This window comes from Osmerus mordax, chromosome 15 (genome assembly GCF_038355195.1).
Source record: "Osmerus mordax isolate fOsmMor3 chromosome 15, fOsmMor3.pri, whole genome shotgun sequence".
Lineage (NCBI taxonomy): Eukaryota > Metazoa > Chordata > Actinopteri > Osmeriformes > Osmeridae > Osmerus > Osmerus mordax.
Genome location: NC_090064.1, coordinates 17,202,756 through 17,222,364, shown reverse-complemented (window position 1 = coordinate 17,222,364; position 19,609 = coordinate 17,202,756). Strand labels below are relative to the sequence as shown.

The 19,609-nt window shown below is 40.9% G+C and overlaps 2 protein-coding genes across 6 annotated transcripts; one reads left to right on the top strand and one right to left on the bottom strand.

Moving 5' to 3' along the window:
* Positions 1–130: 130 nt before the first annotated feature.
* Positions 131–2,356, bottom strand: tmem14ca (transmembrane protein 14Ca). Of its 2 annotated transcripts, none has more exons than XM_067251487.1 (5): positions 2,310–2,356; positions 1,775–1,859; positions 671–772; positions 462–549; positions 131–364 (listed from the first exon to the last, which is right to left on the bottom strand). In XM_067251487.1, exons 2-5 carry the CDS (start codon positions 1,848–1,850, stop codon positions 304–306), a joined length of 327 nt encoding a protein of 108 aa, XP_067107588.1. In that variant the 5' UTR covers positions 1,851–1,859; positions 2,310–2,356; the 3' UTR covers positions 131–303. The 2 variants fall into 2 exon arrangements, with proteins under 2 accessions (XP_067107588.1, XP_067107587.1); XM_067251486.1 differs by having other exon boundaries at positions 2,173–2,310.
* A 3,398-nt stretch (positions 2,357–5,754) lies between these two features.
* Positions 5,755–17,676, top strand: tfap2a (transcription factor AP-2 alpha). 4 transcript variants are annotated; one of them, XM_067251469.1, is made up of 7 exons: positions 5,755–5,837; positions 10,008–10,427; positions 11,517–11,568; positions 12,841–13,066; positions 13,648–13,766; positions 15,349–15,490; positions 16,233–17,676. In XM_067251469.1, exons 1-7 carry the CDS (start codon positions 5,805–5,807, stop codon positions 16,519–16,521), a joined length of 1,281 nt encoding a protein of 426 aa, XP_067107570.1. In that variant the 5' UTR covers positions 5,755–5,804; the 3' UTR covers positions 16,522–17,676. The 4 variants fall into 4 exon arrangements, with proteins under 4 accessions (XP_067107570.1, XP_067107569.1, XP_067107568.1 ...); XM_067251468.1 differs by lacking the exon at positions 5,755–5,837 and adding an exon at positions 7,540–7,658; XM_067251467.1 differs by lacking the exon at positions 5,755–5,837 and adding an exon at positions 8,687–8,843.
* Positions 17,677–19,609: the final 1,933 nt, after the last annotated feature.

Genomic DNA, 19,609 nt, shown 5'->3' with positions numbered 1-19,609 from the left:
TCAATAATCTCCTGACCAGCCATACACTACGCATAATGTGACTAACGTATCTGACAGCTGTGACTTCAGTAATACCTACTGTAAATGAGTGTAAGCTTATGTTGTACAAATGCAAGAAATAAACACCAACCATTTTATAAACATTTTACTCAGCATCCTGCCTTCCGCCTGCTCCGTCTCAGGGACAGGACACTTTCATAAACAAGAGAAGCCTTTCCAATTGTACATTTTCCTTTACAAAATATGAAATCAACAACGAGGAGGAGGAGAGCCTGAAGCTGACCATGGGGAGGAGCTCTGATGTCATCCAGACTGCTGGGGTTTCTGCAGCATTCCCACTCCCAGCTTCCCCAGCATCAGCAGACTGCAACACACGCAGCACAGATCAACACACGCAGCACAGATCAAAACACACAACACAGATCAACACACACAGGGAGGGGGAGGGGCTGGGACGTCACCTAGCTCCTGCCATCAGACCAGCCGGCATGAACTTCCTGGAGCCATAGAATCTCTTCCCCATGACGCCCGCCAGAGCACCCGACGTAGCTGTCACACACACACATTAAGATAATGTACCATGGAACTAACCGTAACCAGATGGCTCAGTGACTTGAACTCCTCAGCAGGTGACCCTGAAGCGGAGGCCGGTGTGAGGGGGGAAGCTTACCTAGAGACACCCACACGTTCTTAGGCTCCTCCGAGATCTGGTAGGCCCCGAACCCCGCAAGGCCCCCGAACACCAGCCCCGCCACCAGGGAGGGGACGCTACCTAGGAAACAACCACCAGAGATAGGAATTAACAAAGTACTAAACTTTTTTTCTGACAACCTTTTACTTTCACTCTATACATTTTCAAGACTGGCTCATTACTTTAGTTTTAATCTGTATTTCGAAACTGAAAATATTATTTCAACTTTTTTTTCACACACAGTGAAAAAAAGTTTCGATTTTTGGGGGGGAAAGGTTGAAAAAGGTTTTTCCAAAAAGTTTGCATAATTCATAAGTACTGAATGAGGACTCCTATACTCTAGGCTTCTCTGTACTCCTCTCCCTTCACTTCACATGTGGGATTTTTTTTTTTTTTTTTTTTTTGAAAGGTTGTAAAAAATTATTTCGAAAAAAATACGTTTTGATTTTATTTTTGAAAGGTTGAAAAAAAAAAATAATATTTTCGTAAAAAGTTTTGACAAAAAAGTTCTCATTATTGATGAGTACTTGATGTGGACTCTACTATACACTATTGTAATCTGCTCTGCATTACTCTGTGCATTTCAGGGCAGGGCTTTATTATGTCTTGCCAAAAAATGCAACTCTGACTTAAGTGCCACATGCATGAAAGTTACTCTGGTTAGTCATACTAGTCCCCTCAATGTACAATTTATACTGGGGATATACAGAACAAATTACATGGGGGGTGCATTTCAGGGCAGGGCTGTCGAAGCGACAGCAAAAAAATCTTTGCACAATCGAATTCCAGAACCCTGATTTCTTGACTTTTTCTACATATGTTTGTTTGGCCACCCAGTATTTAAAACATTTCTCACACTCTTATATTCTCAAAGCTTCTTACTCATCCTTATGAGACTTGAGCGTTTCATATACGAGTGTGAATGTGTTTCATGTGTCCATGCGAGCCTCTCAGATATGTGGATGTGAGTTTTCAGTAGTATTAATGTGTGTGAACGTTTCATATGTGAAGGTGTATGTGTTTCACATGTGTTTGTGTAAGGACAGTCTGAATTATTTCCTAAACGGTCCCTCTTAAACATACCTGCTTTAACATAACCAATGACTCCGCCTGACGCCACGAGGGCTGCGTAGCTGTAACCGACCCAATCAACAGACATGCTGGACACCTGAACACGGGGGGAACGGATGTTAAAGTCCCATTTCAGCAAGTGTACTATGCTGACAAACAGGTGTAGCTACCTAAAATGTATACTCTGGTTACATTGTGTGTGCCTACTACATGCTACATTGTTGCCAAAATCCACGGATAAGAAACAATTCAGTGGTGGTCCTCGTGATATGCCTCCATTTGGAGGTCAAGGTGGCCAGTCTTGATCCACACTTCATTCATAATTAACGCTACACATTTGGGGATTTGTAGACTGTCCTACAAACGGCTATTAGCTAGCTAGCGCCTAGGTTATGGCTAGTGAAACTCACCTAACGCAACGTCGGATAGGTTATTATGTATATATTGTCTTCGTACAGGTTGGTGAACAAGTTGAATGCAAACAAATGTGTAGTTTGCTAATGTGTCTGTTGCTGTAGTTCTCTAATTGTGAAGTTACGTTACGTACCACCTTGCCAGTATGTCCGTTATTGCTGCTGCGTCTGGTCACCACCAATGTGCGATGTTGACTCGTATACGTATGTCGTCATGACGCAATGACAACAAATACTGGTACATGTAGTTCTCCTAGCGGGCTCAATTCCAAACCGAACAACCGACTGCTCTACACCTGAACAAGCCTCATGTATGTCTGCTGTTGACCTGATGGCCTCCATTTCTCCACGAAAATCCAGTCATGTGAGTTCATGAAAATGTGAATATGATTGGTGTGGATAATAATTTGAGCAACAGTTTTTCCTTTAAAGAAGGACATTGTATTGTCTTTCTGAATGGACTGGTTGACTGGTTATCTCCTTTGTTTTCTTGACAGACACTAAGCTGATATCTGGATATACTCTGCTTTCAAGGTATCAGTAAAATAATACAGACTCACTACTGAATAAACTTTTCTTTTGTGGAGGCCAACCCATACAAGGACAGTCCTTCTCCAACACCACGTTTATTAATGGATATGTTGAAAACGTCTGTAGAACCATCACCTTAGAACAGTTTTCAAACTGTCTATGTCAATGACTAGTATCTAGGCTACTGCCAGTCAGGAGAAAATGGCTCAAAAAACTGTATTTTGTTAACTGCTGCTAGTGGCTCCTCAACAATATAATATTCTTCAACAATTAATCTCATTTTTTTCACATTATTAGACATGTAGGTACAACTCACGTTTTGTATTATATAGGCCTATATAAGGAGTATATAGGGAGTATATAGGGCCTATATAGGGAGTCAGGGTGGCTGAGCGGTGAGGGTGTCGGGCTAGTAATCTGAAGGTTGCCAGTTCGATTCCCGGTCGTGAAAAATGACGTTGTGTCCTTGGGCAAGGCACTTCACCCTACTTGCCTAGGGGGAATGTCCCTGTACTTACTGTAAGTCGCTCTGGATAAGAGCGTAAATGTAATGTAAATATAAACAAATGAACTGGCTGAAGTCCGGCCAAGTGTCAAAACAAGTAGCCTACTGTCACAAGATGGCGCCATAGGATCAGTGTGCGATTGAGCCATAAAGAAAACTAGCCTCGTTTTTCTCACAAATGAACTGGTTTAAATGTTTAAAACAACGTAGAGGCTATTACATGTTTCCCAACTCTGCCAAAACAGTCTGAACTAATAAACGCCCTCTAACACAGCACCCTCTTCTCTAGGCTAAGGGAAGCTTTAAAGCCTAACAAACTAACTTGATATAGATTTTCAAAGCAGATGTCATCGTGACTCATCGTAGGGTTAAATCATCTGTAAATAAGTGCAGCTACATCACTCTTTCCCCTTACGGGTCTGACGCCGACACACAGGCCCGTAACCAGATCTGAGTTTTAGTGAGGTCCAACGGCAGACAACTCTTGGACAACTTGAACATCTTGAACGGAACAATATTTAATTAGTCTACATTATGTACTTTAATACGTGTCCGAATCTATGGTAAGTCCTAGTTATGGCCCTGCTTGCACCAATATCAGATGGTTTCCATGAGGCCTAGAGACGGGGAGAAGCACAGTCTCAGGTGAGTTCAGTGCTGTTCTCTCAGCATGGTGGCGCTAGTGCACAATTTATCTGGGAGACAATAGTTCAAAAACGTATTATCCACATTTAATTTATTTCAAAGACAAAGCGATGTTATAAAAGGAAACATGAGTATAACTAACCCTATGTTGAGAGGAGAAATTAAGGACAACGTTATGATGGGCCTATTTAATAAACAATATTTGGTTAACATTAATATATTGTTTTCGACGTGACAATGTTTTGATTACCCTCAATTTAGAGAAAATAAAACATGGTTAATCGCTAGTTCAATATTGCGAGAATAGTTGTTTGGTAACTGATATGGAATCATGCTGCAGACTGGGTAGTCTAATTTTATTCTTTCCGAAAGTCTTCTTATTTTACAGGATGATTAGGTTAAATAAAAAAAGCTTTAAATTATTTCACTGTGATCACGGTAATGACTAGCGTGTAGGCCTATTATTTGTATTTAAATTATGAGAAATATTTAATTGCAGCCATCTGCTGTGACATTGAGCTCCGCTGAGTAATTGTTGCCATTCTAGGCCACCTAAAATCACTACCACCAAAAATAGCAGAAACAACAACAACAATCATATTAACAACAATAATGGCTAATAACAATAGCAATAATAATGTGCTAAATTTTGGCGTTATCGTTGCCCAATAGCAGCACCCTCCTCGACTTCTCAAACATCTTGACGGTTTATGATGCTAAGCTGAACTCACGCTGCGGGCTCGTGCTTGATGGCAGTGGTTGAAACCGGGCCTTAGACAAACAAGTTTGAATGAGTGAATCCTTTCCAAATACCCAGGTAAACTGGTAATGTTTAACATTGCGTCTAGAGTGAGGCTTTTATGAAAATCATCTCTTATGTTCTTCATAGCCTATAGGCTAGCCTAGTCCATTGTTAATCTTAGAAATTGTTGAAATATATCTCGTAGCACATAATGTAGGCCTACATCTGATCTAGACTATTTTGAGACATTGTCTGTTTCCCATACAAATTATATCTGGAGTAGCCTATCATTTAGTATTGCACAAAGTATAGACGAATATAGGTTGTCTTTATTCAATTGTTGTTCTGATCGTCAAATGCTCATTTATTTAGATAACTTTTCACCATGTTACATGCAGATAGCCCATGTTACATGCAGATAGCCTATGTCTAACATGAAAAGTCACTGGGGCGAACTGTGGAAGGTAGGCTATTACCGAATATGGTGTCGTGCCTATATTCTCACCCGAGTCGGTATGCATCCCGTTAGAACTTGAAAGAAAATGCGTTTTGACCGTAATTAACCATTATCACCTCGCGGTGCATGCACGTGTTGCTCTTTTTGTGCTGTCTGAGCCTCAAAGATCCGAGCTCATTCAGATCCAGCCCGAGGGCTCTACGTATGTATTTGAAATAAGACGACGATAAATAAGTAATGATCCCAATACACATGTGATATTGTGTATAAATAATTATGTTACGATTAACCTGGTGTTTAGTGACAAAACACTTTTCATAGATATATCCGTATTTAAGAAACGTTTGTTGGACCAGACGGTCAGGGCCTGTATTTGAGGTTGAATGTTTTTATTCAAGCAGATTTATGTCTCACTTGCACGAGTGTGTATCTTTGAAACAAAGATAAAAAAAAATACAAATAAAGATGTTTCACTTGCAGACCTGACTGTATGTGAACCCCCGTAATCATACAGTTTGCACATCCACAGTGGGATGAGTTCTCCAGGAAGCTCCCAGCCTTGCCTGCTCCAGGTAGGCTACACGCTGCTTCTACACACCCAAACCTCTGCGCATGCGCCAGGTGGCCCGCACCGCGCTCATGGCCAGGTGATAGGATCTCATTCAGGTACAGCAAAACTTGGCTTCGACACCGAAGGCTCAATGAGATAACAACGTTTGATCAAACTAAACCAGACAGAAGACCAAACTATGTCAGTCATGGGCAAGATGGGGGATTGGCAGGTATGTGCTGATTATTTCAAGACAACGATGGTTGAAATTATACAATTGTGTCATGAGTGCTTTTTTACAGCCTCTGAAACAGCAACAAAACTAAGTTATTTGGTCTCAACTTTGTCTCTCTCGGGCTTTGAACAATTTAAAAACAATATTTATGATGTGTAGGAACTGCCGACACAAGGCTACGTGTTTAATCTGCCAACGCGAAGTTTTGTCCTTCAAACAGACACGTTTAGACACGTTAATAATAACCGCATTGATCTGTAGCGACTAATGCTATTCGGTCCAAATGCTCAATTTGGATTCGTGGGACAACTTCGAAGGTGATTGGACCATAGGCCAGAATAAAAAGAAATCTTATGCGCAATCTCTTACATTCAACATATTTAATTGTTAAATGGACGATTTGGCCAACGTTTATACCAGGATCAACATATAGCCTACTATGAAGGCCTATTGTTACTGCGTTCACATAAAACATTTCATTATTCTCAATCCTTAAACTCTTGAGTTTAAAGTCATGCAAAAAACTTGGGAGGTTACAAATATTTAACAAAGTGCATATATTATATATGCTACTATCAAGAGATGCTGTTTTCTTTTGTTGCATATTTAATGTAAAAACTATGCAAAAACATTTGTGCGATAGCCTACATGACGTGTGTCTAAGTCCGTGATTGTTTGGTAAAAATGAGCTTTCGAGTAGGCCTATCACTCAAAAGAGCACCGCCTTAGAAACTTAACCCAAAGTACATATCACACTACATACAGGGTTTCTTAAACTCGTTTTTTCAGCCTCAGTTGTCATTGTGAGGTAGTTTCACGGACACACTCATTAATAACAAGTGGTTGTAAAGGTACCCCACCTAAAATGGAAATCTGGATGAACCAAGGCCAACGCCTAAGACTGTCAGACCTGTATCTTGACCCCGCAGCCCGCGGTGCTCGAGCTTTACCGGCGACGGGGCAGAACCCGAGTCCCTTAGTCGCTCATTCAAATGAAACAAGTCTCGTTGTTGTGTTAATTATTGACATTCTCCGAGCTGTGCTCTTACATGTCATCAATAGAGCTCTGTGCCCACTTAAGCATTGTCCACTTTTACATAACAGTGGCGGGATAGCTCTTCAAGGTCTCCAATCTCAATAGGACTAAAATAACAGTTTACGAAAATCAGTCTGGCAACGAAGTAGCTAGCACGGGGAGCAGGAGACAGGAACTATTTGCATAGTGTGGCACGCTCTTCAATCTATACAAAATGTGAGCCTTTTGAATTAACTGTAAGCAAAGCAGACTCTGAGGCGCAGAACATTTTTGTATAAAGTTATTTCACAAAAGTTATTCAGTCATTATGTGGGACTACACTATATTAATTTAAACAATCAATTAGTTTTTTTTGCATAACAGGCATTGACACCTTGACAAGAGCTTGGGTGTAGTGTTACTGCTTCAAGTCCTGAATGCTTGTAAAAATGCAGCTGTTTTATTTTGAGCTATCCGTTTTCATTGAACTCGGTGGAAATAAAATCTCAATTAAGTGTCGCTACAGTTTTACCTGTGTAGTCCATTGGAGTTGGGCAAGATGGGAATCCAGCGGCTGTTGATATGTTAATGAGGAAATGCGAACGTTATTACAGTGCTGCGCGAGGCTTTCACTTCCACCATTAGAGGGAGATCTCACAGCGCGGACAGCCAACTCAATAAAAATTGTTTCTGCAAGAGCACTATTCACTGTGTCACACAAGGCAAGACGCACTCAATACCCAAGACAACTCATGAAAATGCTTTGGAAATTAACTGATAATATTAAATATGAAGACTGCGAGGTAAGCAGCTTGCATTTTATTTGTGTTGCGCTGTCATAACTTATTGGGTTTTATTTGTGTATATATCACTTGTGATGTTCCCACATCGTTTTGTGAATTTATTTAATTCATAAAAGGTGTTAAGTATTTTTTCTGTGTTAGATAAATTGTAGATACCATAATACATTTTTGTGTAAAAAATACAAAGTACAGTTTTATTATAAGAAAGTTCATAATTATGATGATAATAATTACCACAATAGACTCATTATGAAAAAAAATGCTAAGGAGAATAGGACAAAAAAAGAGAATGCTGCTACAAATATTAATAACATAAAAACTATAAAAAAATTGCCACAACAAAGGGGATAAATTAGGTTAAAAGAAACAGGCTATGATTTCACGATTTTTGTGACATGTTTCAAAATAGGCCTAAAAATGAATTAGCAAAATACATTTTTTTTTGTAGTAGCCTATACTAACGTGTTCCCCAAATTATAGCAAACATATTTACCGGTAGTTAGATTATTTGTCATTAAGGATGGGTTGATTTTACACAAATGTTACATTTGAAACATAAAATAACAAAAGGCCTAATAATGATACAAATTTCCCTCATGTTCCTTATTGCCAATTTTTCCAAAGAATCCGGTGGAATTCGAAACCTGACATTGTGGGTTCACTTATGTTGCTGAGAGATTGTTATTATAGCAAAGACAGAAAGTTTGGCCGTATTATCAGAGAGTTGTTGGAGAGCGGTGCAGCCAGTTGAACGGGTTTCCACCCGCGTCTTGGGTAGGCGAGTCACGAGCAGGAAAGAAATGTGAGGCTTCTGTATACGGTTGATTTTGTTAGTCTGGCTTCAAAACCCCAAACTGCTGTTGGAATCAGGCGTTTGGTGTTTGTTTATTTGTGTCAAAAATGGTCGCGTGCAAATTTGAGGGGAGTGAATTTAAGCATGCGAGGTTTTGATCCTTTGGAACTTCGGATTTTTTCTCCGAGTTAAAGTTAGCTCGTCTGGCGTGGTTTGTAGTTGAGTAACCCTGGATTAATTCGGTGGCGAGACTCGCGAGGGCCATGGAACGACAGAAGTCTGAATCTGACGGGGATAACAAAGGGACGGGGCGAGCAGACAGCCCCGTGAACAGTAAAAATGTGCCAGCCTTGATGCCCTCAGCGGCGGCTGGATTTTCACACGAATCAGAGGTGCACATTGTTTCCTTCCCTAACTCTTCCTCTCTCTGGTCCCCCCCCCCTTCACTCTGTCTTTCTTTCACTTTTGCTTGCCCTCGAACCTTTTAAAACGTTCCCCCTCTCTCTGATTCGTCAGACGCAAGAGAATGTCCCTCTTTTTGTCTCTCTCTCTCTCTCCCCTCCTCACTCCCTCTTTTTCTCTCCACATCTCTGATTAGATATAGTGATTCCTCAGTCAATGGACGTCATTTAGTGCAGACTCGCCTTGAGTTGGTTGCCTCGCTTCACGCTCGATTTCAGACCATTCTTCCCTTATTAAGCATTCGTGTAATATTAATAGTCATGAATATCTTCCATTAGGAATCCAAGGGAAGTAGAAGCTGTTTGCTAATATGAGCTCAATCGCAGGAACAGGACAGTGATAGAACAAGACGGCGGAACAGGGGATACAAGAAACTTTAAAATAAAAATCCGCAAGATCATACTGTTTTTTAGAATCAAATGAAGGGCAGCGGGAATTTCACCAAATTCTGATGGATTATCGTTCTTCGATGGTGCTTATCTGACAATTGGGCTCCGAGACCTTGCAATAGAGTCGTTGTTGGCTTTATTTTGTTTGCTCGAATATTTCGTTGTTTTGTCCACGTTCTTACTCGCAAATTCTATTTTGAATCGCTCGAAAATCTTCGCAGATGTTAGTGCACAGTTTTTCCGCGATGGTAAGTTGTACTCCGTGGCGAAGACTGAATCAATACTTCCGACTAGCATTCCCATTAAGGTCTTTTTATTTTAATACATGATGCCGTTTAAACCAATAACCGAATACATGCCTTCACATTCACCTCAAGTTGTGTCTGACTATCAAAAAATGTATTCTATTTGTTTTTTAACATGTTACCAAAAAAACTAATGATAGTTTGCATGTGTAACTGTCATCACTTTAAAAACCATTATTATTTGACAATTGCCACCGTAATTAGGCCTATTTCTATTCATTAGGCCTGCCCGTTCAAGAGAATTGTTTTAATTCGATAGCGACCATCGCTGATTGAATAAAAACCGTGTCTTCGTCTCCAGAGCGGTGGAAGCCTTAATACCTCAAATATCCTAAAACGGAATACAAAATCCCGAGTTTGTTTGCCTAAATGTCTAAATCCCAGTTCTCATTCTTTTCAGGATCGTCACGACGGTACCAGCAACGGGACAGCGAGACTACCTCAGTTGGGGAGCGTGGGCCAGTCCCCGTACACAAGCGCCCCTCCGCTCTCCCACACCCCGAACTCCGACTTCCAGCCACCGTACTTTCCACCGCCCTACCAGCCCATCTATCCCCAGTCTCAGGACCCATATTCGCACGTCAACGACCCGTACTCTCTAAACTCCCTGCACGCCCAGCCGCAGCCGCAGCACCCGGGCTGGCCCGGGCAGAGGCAGAGCCAGGAGAGCAGCCTGCTCCACCAGCACCGGGGCTTACCGCACCAGCTCTGTCGGGAGTACCGCAGAGAGGTTCTCCTACCGTCGGGCCACGGGATCGAAACGGGACTCTCAGATTCTATCCCAATCCATGGAATACCTCACTCCTTAGAAGACGTTCAGGTAATCCAACACTTTTTGGTAACTATTAATATTATTACTACTACTATCATCATCATCATCATCATTATTATTAGACTTGTGTCATTAGACTAATGCATGAGTTATGTTTAGAATATTGTTTATTACTGGTATAACATGCATGCGTAATATAGGCCTATTTCCATTGTAAAAATATTCATGCATGTTTAAAAACGATGTGACGCGTTCTTAATGAATCATTCGATTAAAAAAAAAAAGTTGTGTATTAATCAAAAGCAACGGCATTCAGCCAATGCCTCTTGAGTCATCCGTGGCCTATTTTCAGCTCCGTTTATAGATTACTGTAGCTAGTCAATATTCCGGATTCTTTGGGTTATTTTTTTACTAATAGGAGTGAATTTGTAGACCATATTTCCAAAAACGAAATAGGGCGTTATAAACAACGTTGCCCTAAATATCCAGAACTGGGGTAAGTGTAGACTGAACAAATTTTTTTCTTCTAAAATGGATGCCAAGTATTGCCTTGCTGATCGTTTTGGGATTTTTCTGGATATTCCTCTTTCATCTAATTGTAGTGTCCAGGCTCATTACAAACATCTTCTTCTTTGCCCCGCTCATTGCGACAGAATATGACCAATAATCCCCCGGCCCTAAAAGGAGTAGCCTATCCGCATGGTACAAGTTATTTGAAATAAAGGCAGACTAAGACACCATTTATAAACGCATATCAAATACAGACATGAATCATAATCATTTTGATTATTTTAATTACTTGAAAACAAATGCATATCGCCCAAATACAAGGCGTTAAATACCGCTGTGATTCTTCAAGCGGACTATATGAACAGTTTTTCGTAAGCAGCCAATCTGTGGATGAAATGAGGTCACGATTAAGGGGCGACCGCGCTTCGTTATTTAAGACTGGTGTGCATGACGTGCACTCTGGACAACTGTTATAGCCATTATAGAACAAATCAAGTAGGCTAGGCCTGTATGGCCTTCACAGCCTGTTTTTGGGTTCATAGTCGGTTTATGCAAAAACAGCACGACATGTAACGTAAATCCTTTGTACTTAGTATTAAGTAGTGCGCTTCTGTATCTTTGTTGCAGCATGTTGAGGACCAAGGAATTCACATCCCGGACCAGACTGTCATTAAGAAAGGTAAGCGGTGCATCGTCAGATACCTCGCGTGCCACAAGCCGAACCCGCCGCTGTGCACCAGAGCGCACGCAGCAATGCCTCACCGATCCAGCGGGAAACAAGGAGAGCGCGGGGTAGTTTTCATTAGACTATACTTCACGGTCTCCAGTCCAAGTATTTCAATCTATAACCGCACTTTTTCGATGACTGAAGCTATAGGCCTATTTAGCGCGTTCCCCCCCTCCTCCTCAAAGTGCAGCTCCACTATATGCTTCGTTGTTTTGATGCGTATGGCTCTGCATGGGTTCCATTGCAGTGCCTGATGAAATCAAAAATAGCAGTGGCCAATGCTGTATGTATTATGTTCAAGGTTACACGATTAGCAGATTTTACGTCAAAGTCTAAATCCCGGAAAGTAGCCTAATCCTAGCTGGAGCGCTAAGATTGTCTGAAGGGTTTGCCTTATTTTCCGTTCAGTGTCGACAGTCGTCCAGTGTTGCCTTTAACAGTGATAGGTATATTACTTACAAATAATTCCCTATGAATTTGATTGTTTATGACTCCACAGCCCACTTTCAGAGTGGGCTGTTCTCCCTGGTCAGGTCTGGCGCGCCCCTCCCGCCATGCGAAGTCCTTTTGTCAGGTCAAATTAGATGCGCACGAGATAAATCTTGAGAGATGCTCTTTCCGCATCAACATAATAATTGGCTCCTATATTAGAAATCTCAAGAGTTCGTTTAACTTCTATTGTCTCTATTAGGCTCCCCTGAGCTATTAACGTCACAAGTGATCTATCCAAACGCGTTAGTGCCTTTGTCTCCGGTTACCGCACCACGCAAGACGGTAGCCTCTGAAATGCGAAATCACACGCGACAGTAAAATATAAAATAACATTCTAACATGGGTAGGTCTAATATGTAGCACTTCTCTTGGTGTGTTGACGTCTGTGTGCGGATGTGTTTTGGAGGGTATTGGCGTTGAGAGCGTGCTCGTGCGTCTGCAAAGTGTGTCCTAGTTCAGGGCTCACTGGAGGCCTACAACCACTCACACCAGCATAGAGTTCTTTTTAACATGTGTAAAATAACCACATTAATACAAACATCCTTATTCAAACGTCATCATATATATTTGTATTTATTTAACATTTTGTTGTTAGTAATATAAATAATTCCTTATTTGTGTCAGTATTACTGACAATGTTTATTGTAGGTGTTACAATTGTAAATATTTCCTTCACATTCTGCAACCTGAAATGTTACTTTCCAGTCTCATGCTTCTGCTCTGCCTCCTCAGGTCCAGTTTCCTTATCCAAGAACAACAATGTCTCAGCCATCCCAATAAACAAAGACGGTCTTTTCGGCGGCGTGGTGAACCCCAACGAGGTGTTCTGTTCGGTTCCGGGTCGCCTGTCCCTGCTCAGCTCCACTTCAAAGTACAAGGTCACCGTAGCGGAAGTGCAGAGACGCCTCTCTCCGCCCGAGTGCCTGAACGCGTCTCTGCTGGGCGGAGTGCTGAGAAGGTGAGCTGGACTTGCATGTCTCCACTCATTTATTGTACCAAGAATAATTAAAATCGACCAAGCGTGACACCTCCTGCATTTAAAACAGCCCAAAAGGCGGACGGGTTAGATTCCGTATTAACTCAGTGCACAGTGAGCTTGTTTCCTCTGTGTGGACTTGGATTTAATTTGAGCGTTTTCGTTTTGACACCAAACTTTAAGCTTTAAGCATAGAATAAAACATTACGTATCATCAAAATATCAGAGTTTAGTCAACTGTCAAGCTAAATGCACGTTAGACCTGTAGTCTACAAAAGTCTTGGCTTATAGCCTATGTTAGGAAATGCACAGTAATATGTTGCAATCATGACATAGTTTCAGGTAAGGTGGTGTGTTTACTCATTGATGTGGTGGTAACACAGGCCTAGTTTACTGCTGGTAACGGATTAATGCATTTATGTTTATGGATTTTAACAGTAAGAGTCCACAGTGCCCACAATGCCCACAATGCACAGTCCACACACAGGTCAAACCTGTTAATCCAGCCTGTTCATATTGCCTCATGTGAGCCTGGTCAGAACCTCCTGCTCTTGTCATCCCAGGGCGAAATCTAAGAACGGTGGAAGGTCCCTTAGAGAGAAATTGGATAAAATCGGTTTGAATCTTCCTGCCGGTCGACGCAAGGCAGCCAACGTCACGCTGCTGACATCACTGGTGGAAGGTAAGCTGCTCTCTAAACTATCTGAGTTCCGGTTCCCGTGACGATAGCAGGTGCGTTGTACGGTTTAGAGGGGGAAGCGTTTTGAAATCAGCATACGCACTCATCCATGTCATTTGGACTGACTTTTCCTTGCACGTAATAACGCATGAAGAATGTGTGTGTTTCAAACGAGGAGGTGTTGTAGTCAGTATGGCGCTCGGGGCAGCATGGCCCGAACTCTTACACGACCTGTACTACATTCTGTACTTGAGTGGGGACCTTCAGTCTTTTGTCAATTCTATTGGCCTGCCTGGCTTGGTTTGGGTCAAATGAATCATCTTGTTTGAAGTCAGGTCACCGTGGGGAGGCGGGTCACGGTGGGTAGGCTATCTGGACAGTCTGAAGAAGTTATGCTAGGGAGCTGTTTCACATTTGGCTGAGGCAGATTGAATGAATTTATGGTAAAACTATTAATATTGTAATATAGGCTACTAACAATTCGATTATTATTATTTGTTTTATTAATTTATTATTAGTATTAGTATTAGTTTTGATGGTAACTAAATGGAGCATTAATACTGTGACTTCTACATGGGCTACTGCATTTTGATGAAATGGACTGACCTATTGAGGAAGTAGGCCTATATATGTTGGCCTGTTATTGAATAAATTAGTCAATTACGCTTCACTGAAAGGAAGCCAACAGGACTGAATAAATCTATTGTGCTTGCAAAGTTGAACCTTATTATTCTGTGCGGTGGTATTTGGTGTGCTGGTGGGTTTTAAAGGTGAAAGCTTGGGATGGTCCAGTGCTTCCTGTTAATCATTACTGCTGAGAAACGAATGCAATATTCAGTGTGGTTCATTGAAATTGTGTGCTGTATGGTAATGAGCCTGAAGAAGTGCATGATTCCTCCCGATAAGGGGCGGTGGGGATAGTGTAGGAAGGCGCTGTGTTATTTAGATAGGGGACACTGCTTTACTGAAGTCATGTTATTGTTTATGATCCGCTCCATTTTATGGAAACGACTTTACTGGATTTGAGCTTTGATGCTAATTGGCGCATGCGTTCTTCCGGAGTTGAGGCTTATGGCAGGAAGCCTCGCAGTAAAAGCCAACTGTTTCAGGAAATTAAATACAAATACTTGAAAAAATCGACATACAGACCAACCTGAATGGAGTCAAGCAGTATTTGTCATTACAAAAATATATAGACTTTATGTAGAGCCTTATCATATAATTACCCTACTGTTCATCTGCGCGGGTTTTTAATAAATAAAATAAAATACAGTCAATGACACGGTGTCAAGCATTACTCTGTTGTAGTTATTGTAGTTTTTCAATCTATTATTCAAGTCATCTGTCGAAATGAAGCAAGTCCTCGCTCTCATTGACAACATAGTATTTTTTCTACTGAAAAGAATAGCCTACAGGTGTTCTACCTCCCAACTCCCAGCTAGTCATCTAAGACTGTGCCTCGTGTTTTGGCCAAACACGTTCATTAGATTAACAATGTGTTAAGTGGAAGTGTTAGTTGGTCTATATTTAATGTCAACATTTCAGATCCACGTATTATACACTCAATCCATTCTTTCCTTCCCAGGCGAAGCTGTTCATCTTGCCAGGGATTTTGGTTACGTATGCGAGACAGAGTTCCCTTCCAAGGCAGTGGCGGAATATGTTAACCGTCAGCATTCCGACCCAAACGAACAAGTCCAAAGAAAAAACATGCTATTGGCAACTAAGTAAGTGCTATGATCGCTTTCAGTATTTCGAGTATATTCATAACATGGTCATTTTTACAGCGAAAGTTGGCAAACATACTACAAATATTATTATTTATAATTTAGTGCCAAAAAAATGAATATTGATAAGCTAATCAAATAGGCTAAATGTGTTTGTATGGTTGTTTTATTCATGTTTATCAAATTCAGTAGGCTATATAGAGCATCCATATTGGAATTTATTTAAGCATTTTGGTACACATTGGAGATCAAATTATTGTAGGCACACATTTTCTTTCTGTTGCCTCACACTTAAACAAAAACACAAATCATTTGACACTTCACGATGTAGATTTCTATTCATTTGATTCAAGATCAACATTTTTGTCATGTTGCGTAACCCCCGAATCAAACACGTGCAGGAATGTACTATCATGCTGCACTGGCCTGTTTCTGTTTCTGGCCAAGGATTCTCCCCACGCCACCATTTTGTTTGCTGTGATTGCAACTGCATTGACACATGGCTGGTTCTCTCCCAACTTCAACCCCTCTCATTCTAAACTGTAAAATGTTCTAAGCTGCTCGCTGCTGAATAGTTTCACTCCACTTCTATACAAACACCCAACCCGTCCAAGCTTGCAGGAAGCGTTTGTGTATCCCACGAACTAACAATTTGCGTTATTGTTTATTAATCCATTGATAATAATGTCGTTGTTGCTCGTGTTATTTCTGTAGCCTAATCAACACGTTGTCTTCCTTTTAGGCAAATCTGCAAAGAATTCACAGACCTGCTTTCCCAGGACCGCTCGCCGTTGGGGAATTCTCGACCACAACCTATTCTTGAGCCCGGGATTCAGAGTTGTTTGACCCACTTTAGTCTAATTTCTCACGGATTCGGGACCCCGGCTATGTGCGCGGCCCTCACCGCCCTCCAGAACTATCTGACCGAGGCGATTAAAGCCATGGACAAAATGTACCTTAACAATAACCCCAACAGTCACTCAGAGAGCGTCACTAAAGGCGGAGACAAAGACGAGAAGCACAGAAAATGATTTCCCCCTGAACGCCCAATATAAATATTATAAATACTTATAAATACTATTGATCAAGTAACGTGCCACTTCCTGATCTCGCGATTTTACATGTTTGTTTTTACTACAATTCAACTTTGGATTCACGGGAAGCAACACGCAAAATCCCCATAAGAATTAAGAAAAGAAAAAAAGATGCTGAAAGCGCAAAGGAACCGCTCCAGGGCGGGAAAGGAACCGCTCCAGGGCGGGAAAGGTCTCTGCCACACCGAGGAGTTTTTATGTACTTCCTCTTTTTATGAGCTGCGACCGACTGAAATCCAGCGACCCTTATATCTCAATTTACGATTGTAGCCGTATGACAAAAGAAGCAAAAAGAGGATGAATTCTTATCAGTATTGTGAATAATAAACTTGAAAAAAAAAAAAAGAAAATCCACAGAGTTCCATGTCATGACTTGCGTTGTAACTCTCACTCCAAGCGACCAACTTGAACTTTGAATTTCAACACGATTCGCGATTATATAAGGGAATCTGTGTTCATGTATGTATATATTTATTTATGTGTAATTTAATGGGAATTGTAAATATGGTGCGTCTGTTGAAAATTCTTTTTTTATTTATCTGGTGCCTCCTGTTTTAGTGGGTTTGAATATTCGTTTAGTTCTTCATGTGGTTTATGGTTCTAGAAAACAGCCGTTTGGGGTATTTTTTCTCTGGGATATTTCAATTCAGCCCTCTTGTAGCATGTTGAGGCGACATTGAAGCAAGTGAACAAATTTAATAGAAATAAACTACCATTTCTCTCTATCATCCTTATTCATTTATTTTACTTTATTGAGAGCATAAGCGAGACCTTGATGAGAACTGTTTCGTGTTTCTATTTTCTTGTTTTTATACAAGCTTTTATGTGTTGTGCCAATCAGAAAACGTTTCACCTCTTGTTCTTCCCTCAAAGCACCATAAAAGCAATAAATGGATATTGTCTTTAGGAATTTTATTTCAATGTTTGAAGACATTCAAAACATTTGGGACCATCTGATATCTTGTATGTCCACTGTCTAAATTGGAGGCGGTTTTAGCTGTGTTGTATAGACCTGTGCTGGCAATAGTCCCCATGCCTGTCAATGTATTATAGTCCTTTGTTGCCCAGAAAGAAAAAAAATAAATATTTGATACGCTTCATGTCGATTTCTATTCATATCTTTTAATTTTTTATTCCGTGGTTTATACGCTCGGGTGTATTTTTGTTCTTGGCAGTTTTTTCTATTCAAGACGGTTACAGTAATTGAGTTTAACTCTCCCCTGACGATTGCTCCTTGCAATAAGCAGCTGAACCCATAGTTTCCCTCAAGTATAATAAAAACCCGTACTTTTAACTGGTAGTTCAGAGCACAGGATCATTCGAAAATGAAGTGGAGCTTTTACCAGGCCAAATGACAAAGAATGAATACATTTTGTTTGAAGTGAGTGTGCGCGTGTGTATGAACGTGTGTGTGTGTGTGTGTGTGTGTGTGTGTGTGTGTGAGAGAGAGAGAGTTGCACCAGCCCTCAAGCGAAACCGCTCTTTAAAATCAGTGAGATGTATAGCCTACGCCTGTGTTGAAGGTTATAACATGCGCTTCTCTCATCTACTGTTTTCTGTCGCCTATGTTTTAGCTTAATTCTAATACATACATAAAATACATGTCTTCTATGCCTCTGTAATCAATGACATGGTTGAAAACCAGTCGGTGAACAGTCGATGGGGAACTAGCCTATTGTAACGTTCTCTAGCCTGTATGAAATCAAAGTTTTCTAAATGATTGTTATGGTCGGTAGACCATATGCTTGAAGTAAATGAGGCGAGCGCACGTGCTGATGCACCTGGTACGGTTTTGTTTGGCGTGCTGGGGTTCACGAGCACACACATTACGTAACGTTGTGAACGGATGTGATTCTGATGACATGACACCTCAAAATCAATCTCTAACCAAGCATGGTTGAGTCGGCAGATCATTATGCTAGGCCTATGTTGTGTATGTCTCTGCTGTCTGTCTGTACCTACTGGAGCGCTGTGATAGCGCGAGCATGCAAGGCGGAGAGACACTCTTAAATAGGCCTACGTTTCCTTCGGTCTCAGACTGGTCATTTATTATCTGCATGATTTTTTATCCCGACAGCCTGTTTAATTCCGAGGCAGTTGTTTTGAAATAAGGTGAATGAAGCCTAACAGTACATGTCCTTGGCATAATGGCGATGCAGTTCTGCGGCAGGTGAAGCGAGGCATTGTCTGTCAGGCATGTTTTTGTTGGCTGCATCTCAGATGGTGTGTGGGATCCTGTCCCGAGGCACTATAGCTCACTCATAAAGAGGAAGACCCGGCTGATGCTTCAAAAAAAAAGCATAAATAGTCAATTTAAAGGAAAACAATCGTATTAAATAGCATTCACTGGTATTAGGAACCCTCTCTCGTGTGCCATTAATGCTAATGTTATTTAATAAATGTATCAATGGTAAAGGAGAACAGTTTGAGTGCGAAACGAAAGAATTAGGCTATAGATAGCAGCATCAGTCACAATGGCGGATATGGTGAGCTAGGCTTATTATTTCTACTACAAATGAGGCATTATAAAAATCCCATTGTCTCTTGTTTGTTTACTTTGAATGATCCTATAATTTACATATCATACCTTTTATATTCCAAATTGTAACTTTGCCTTAATTTTATTTTAAACAGGTAAAGCTAGTTTTACATAATGCCTTACAGCTAAAGCAATTAGCAAAAACGAAGAAACCTGAAATGTGAACAGCTAGTCAGCAATAGCAACACTATTTTGGCTAATTCAATTCACAACTGCTGGTGTGAACTGCATCGTTACAGTTTGTAGCGGTTATAATTAATAAGCGCTTCTGTTCTAATAATGTGTGAATAATTCTGTTGAGCCACTCAATGTTAGAGTGACACGCATTCACACATTTATAAACGTTTACACAGAACGGTAAAATACTGGCTTGTCATAGCCTACATGCTATCAGTCGTAAACATTGTTGGTTGGTTTGGTTTTGTCATGGCGTAAGAACCGGGTGTATTGATCACCTGACTAAAATAAAAGGGTCCACAGACGGAC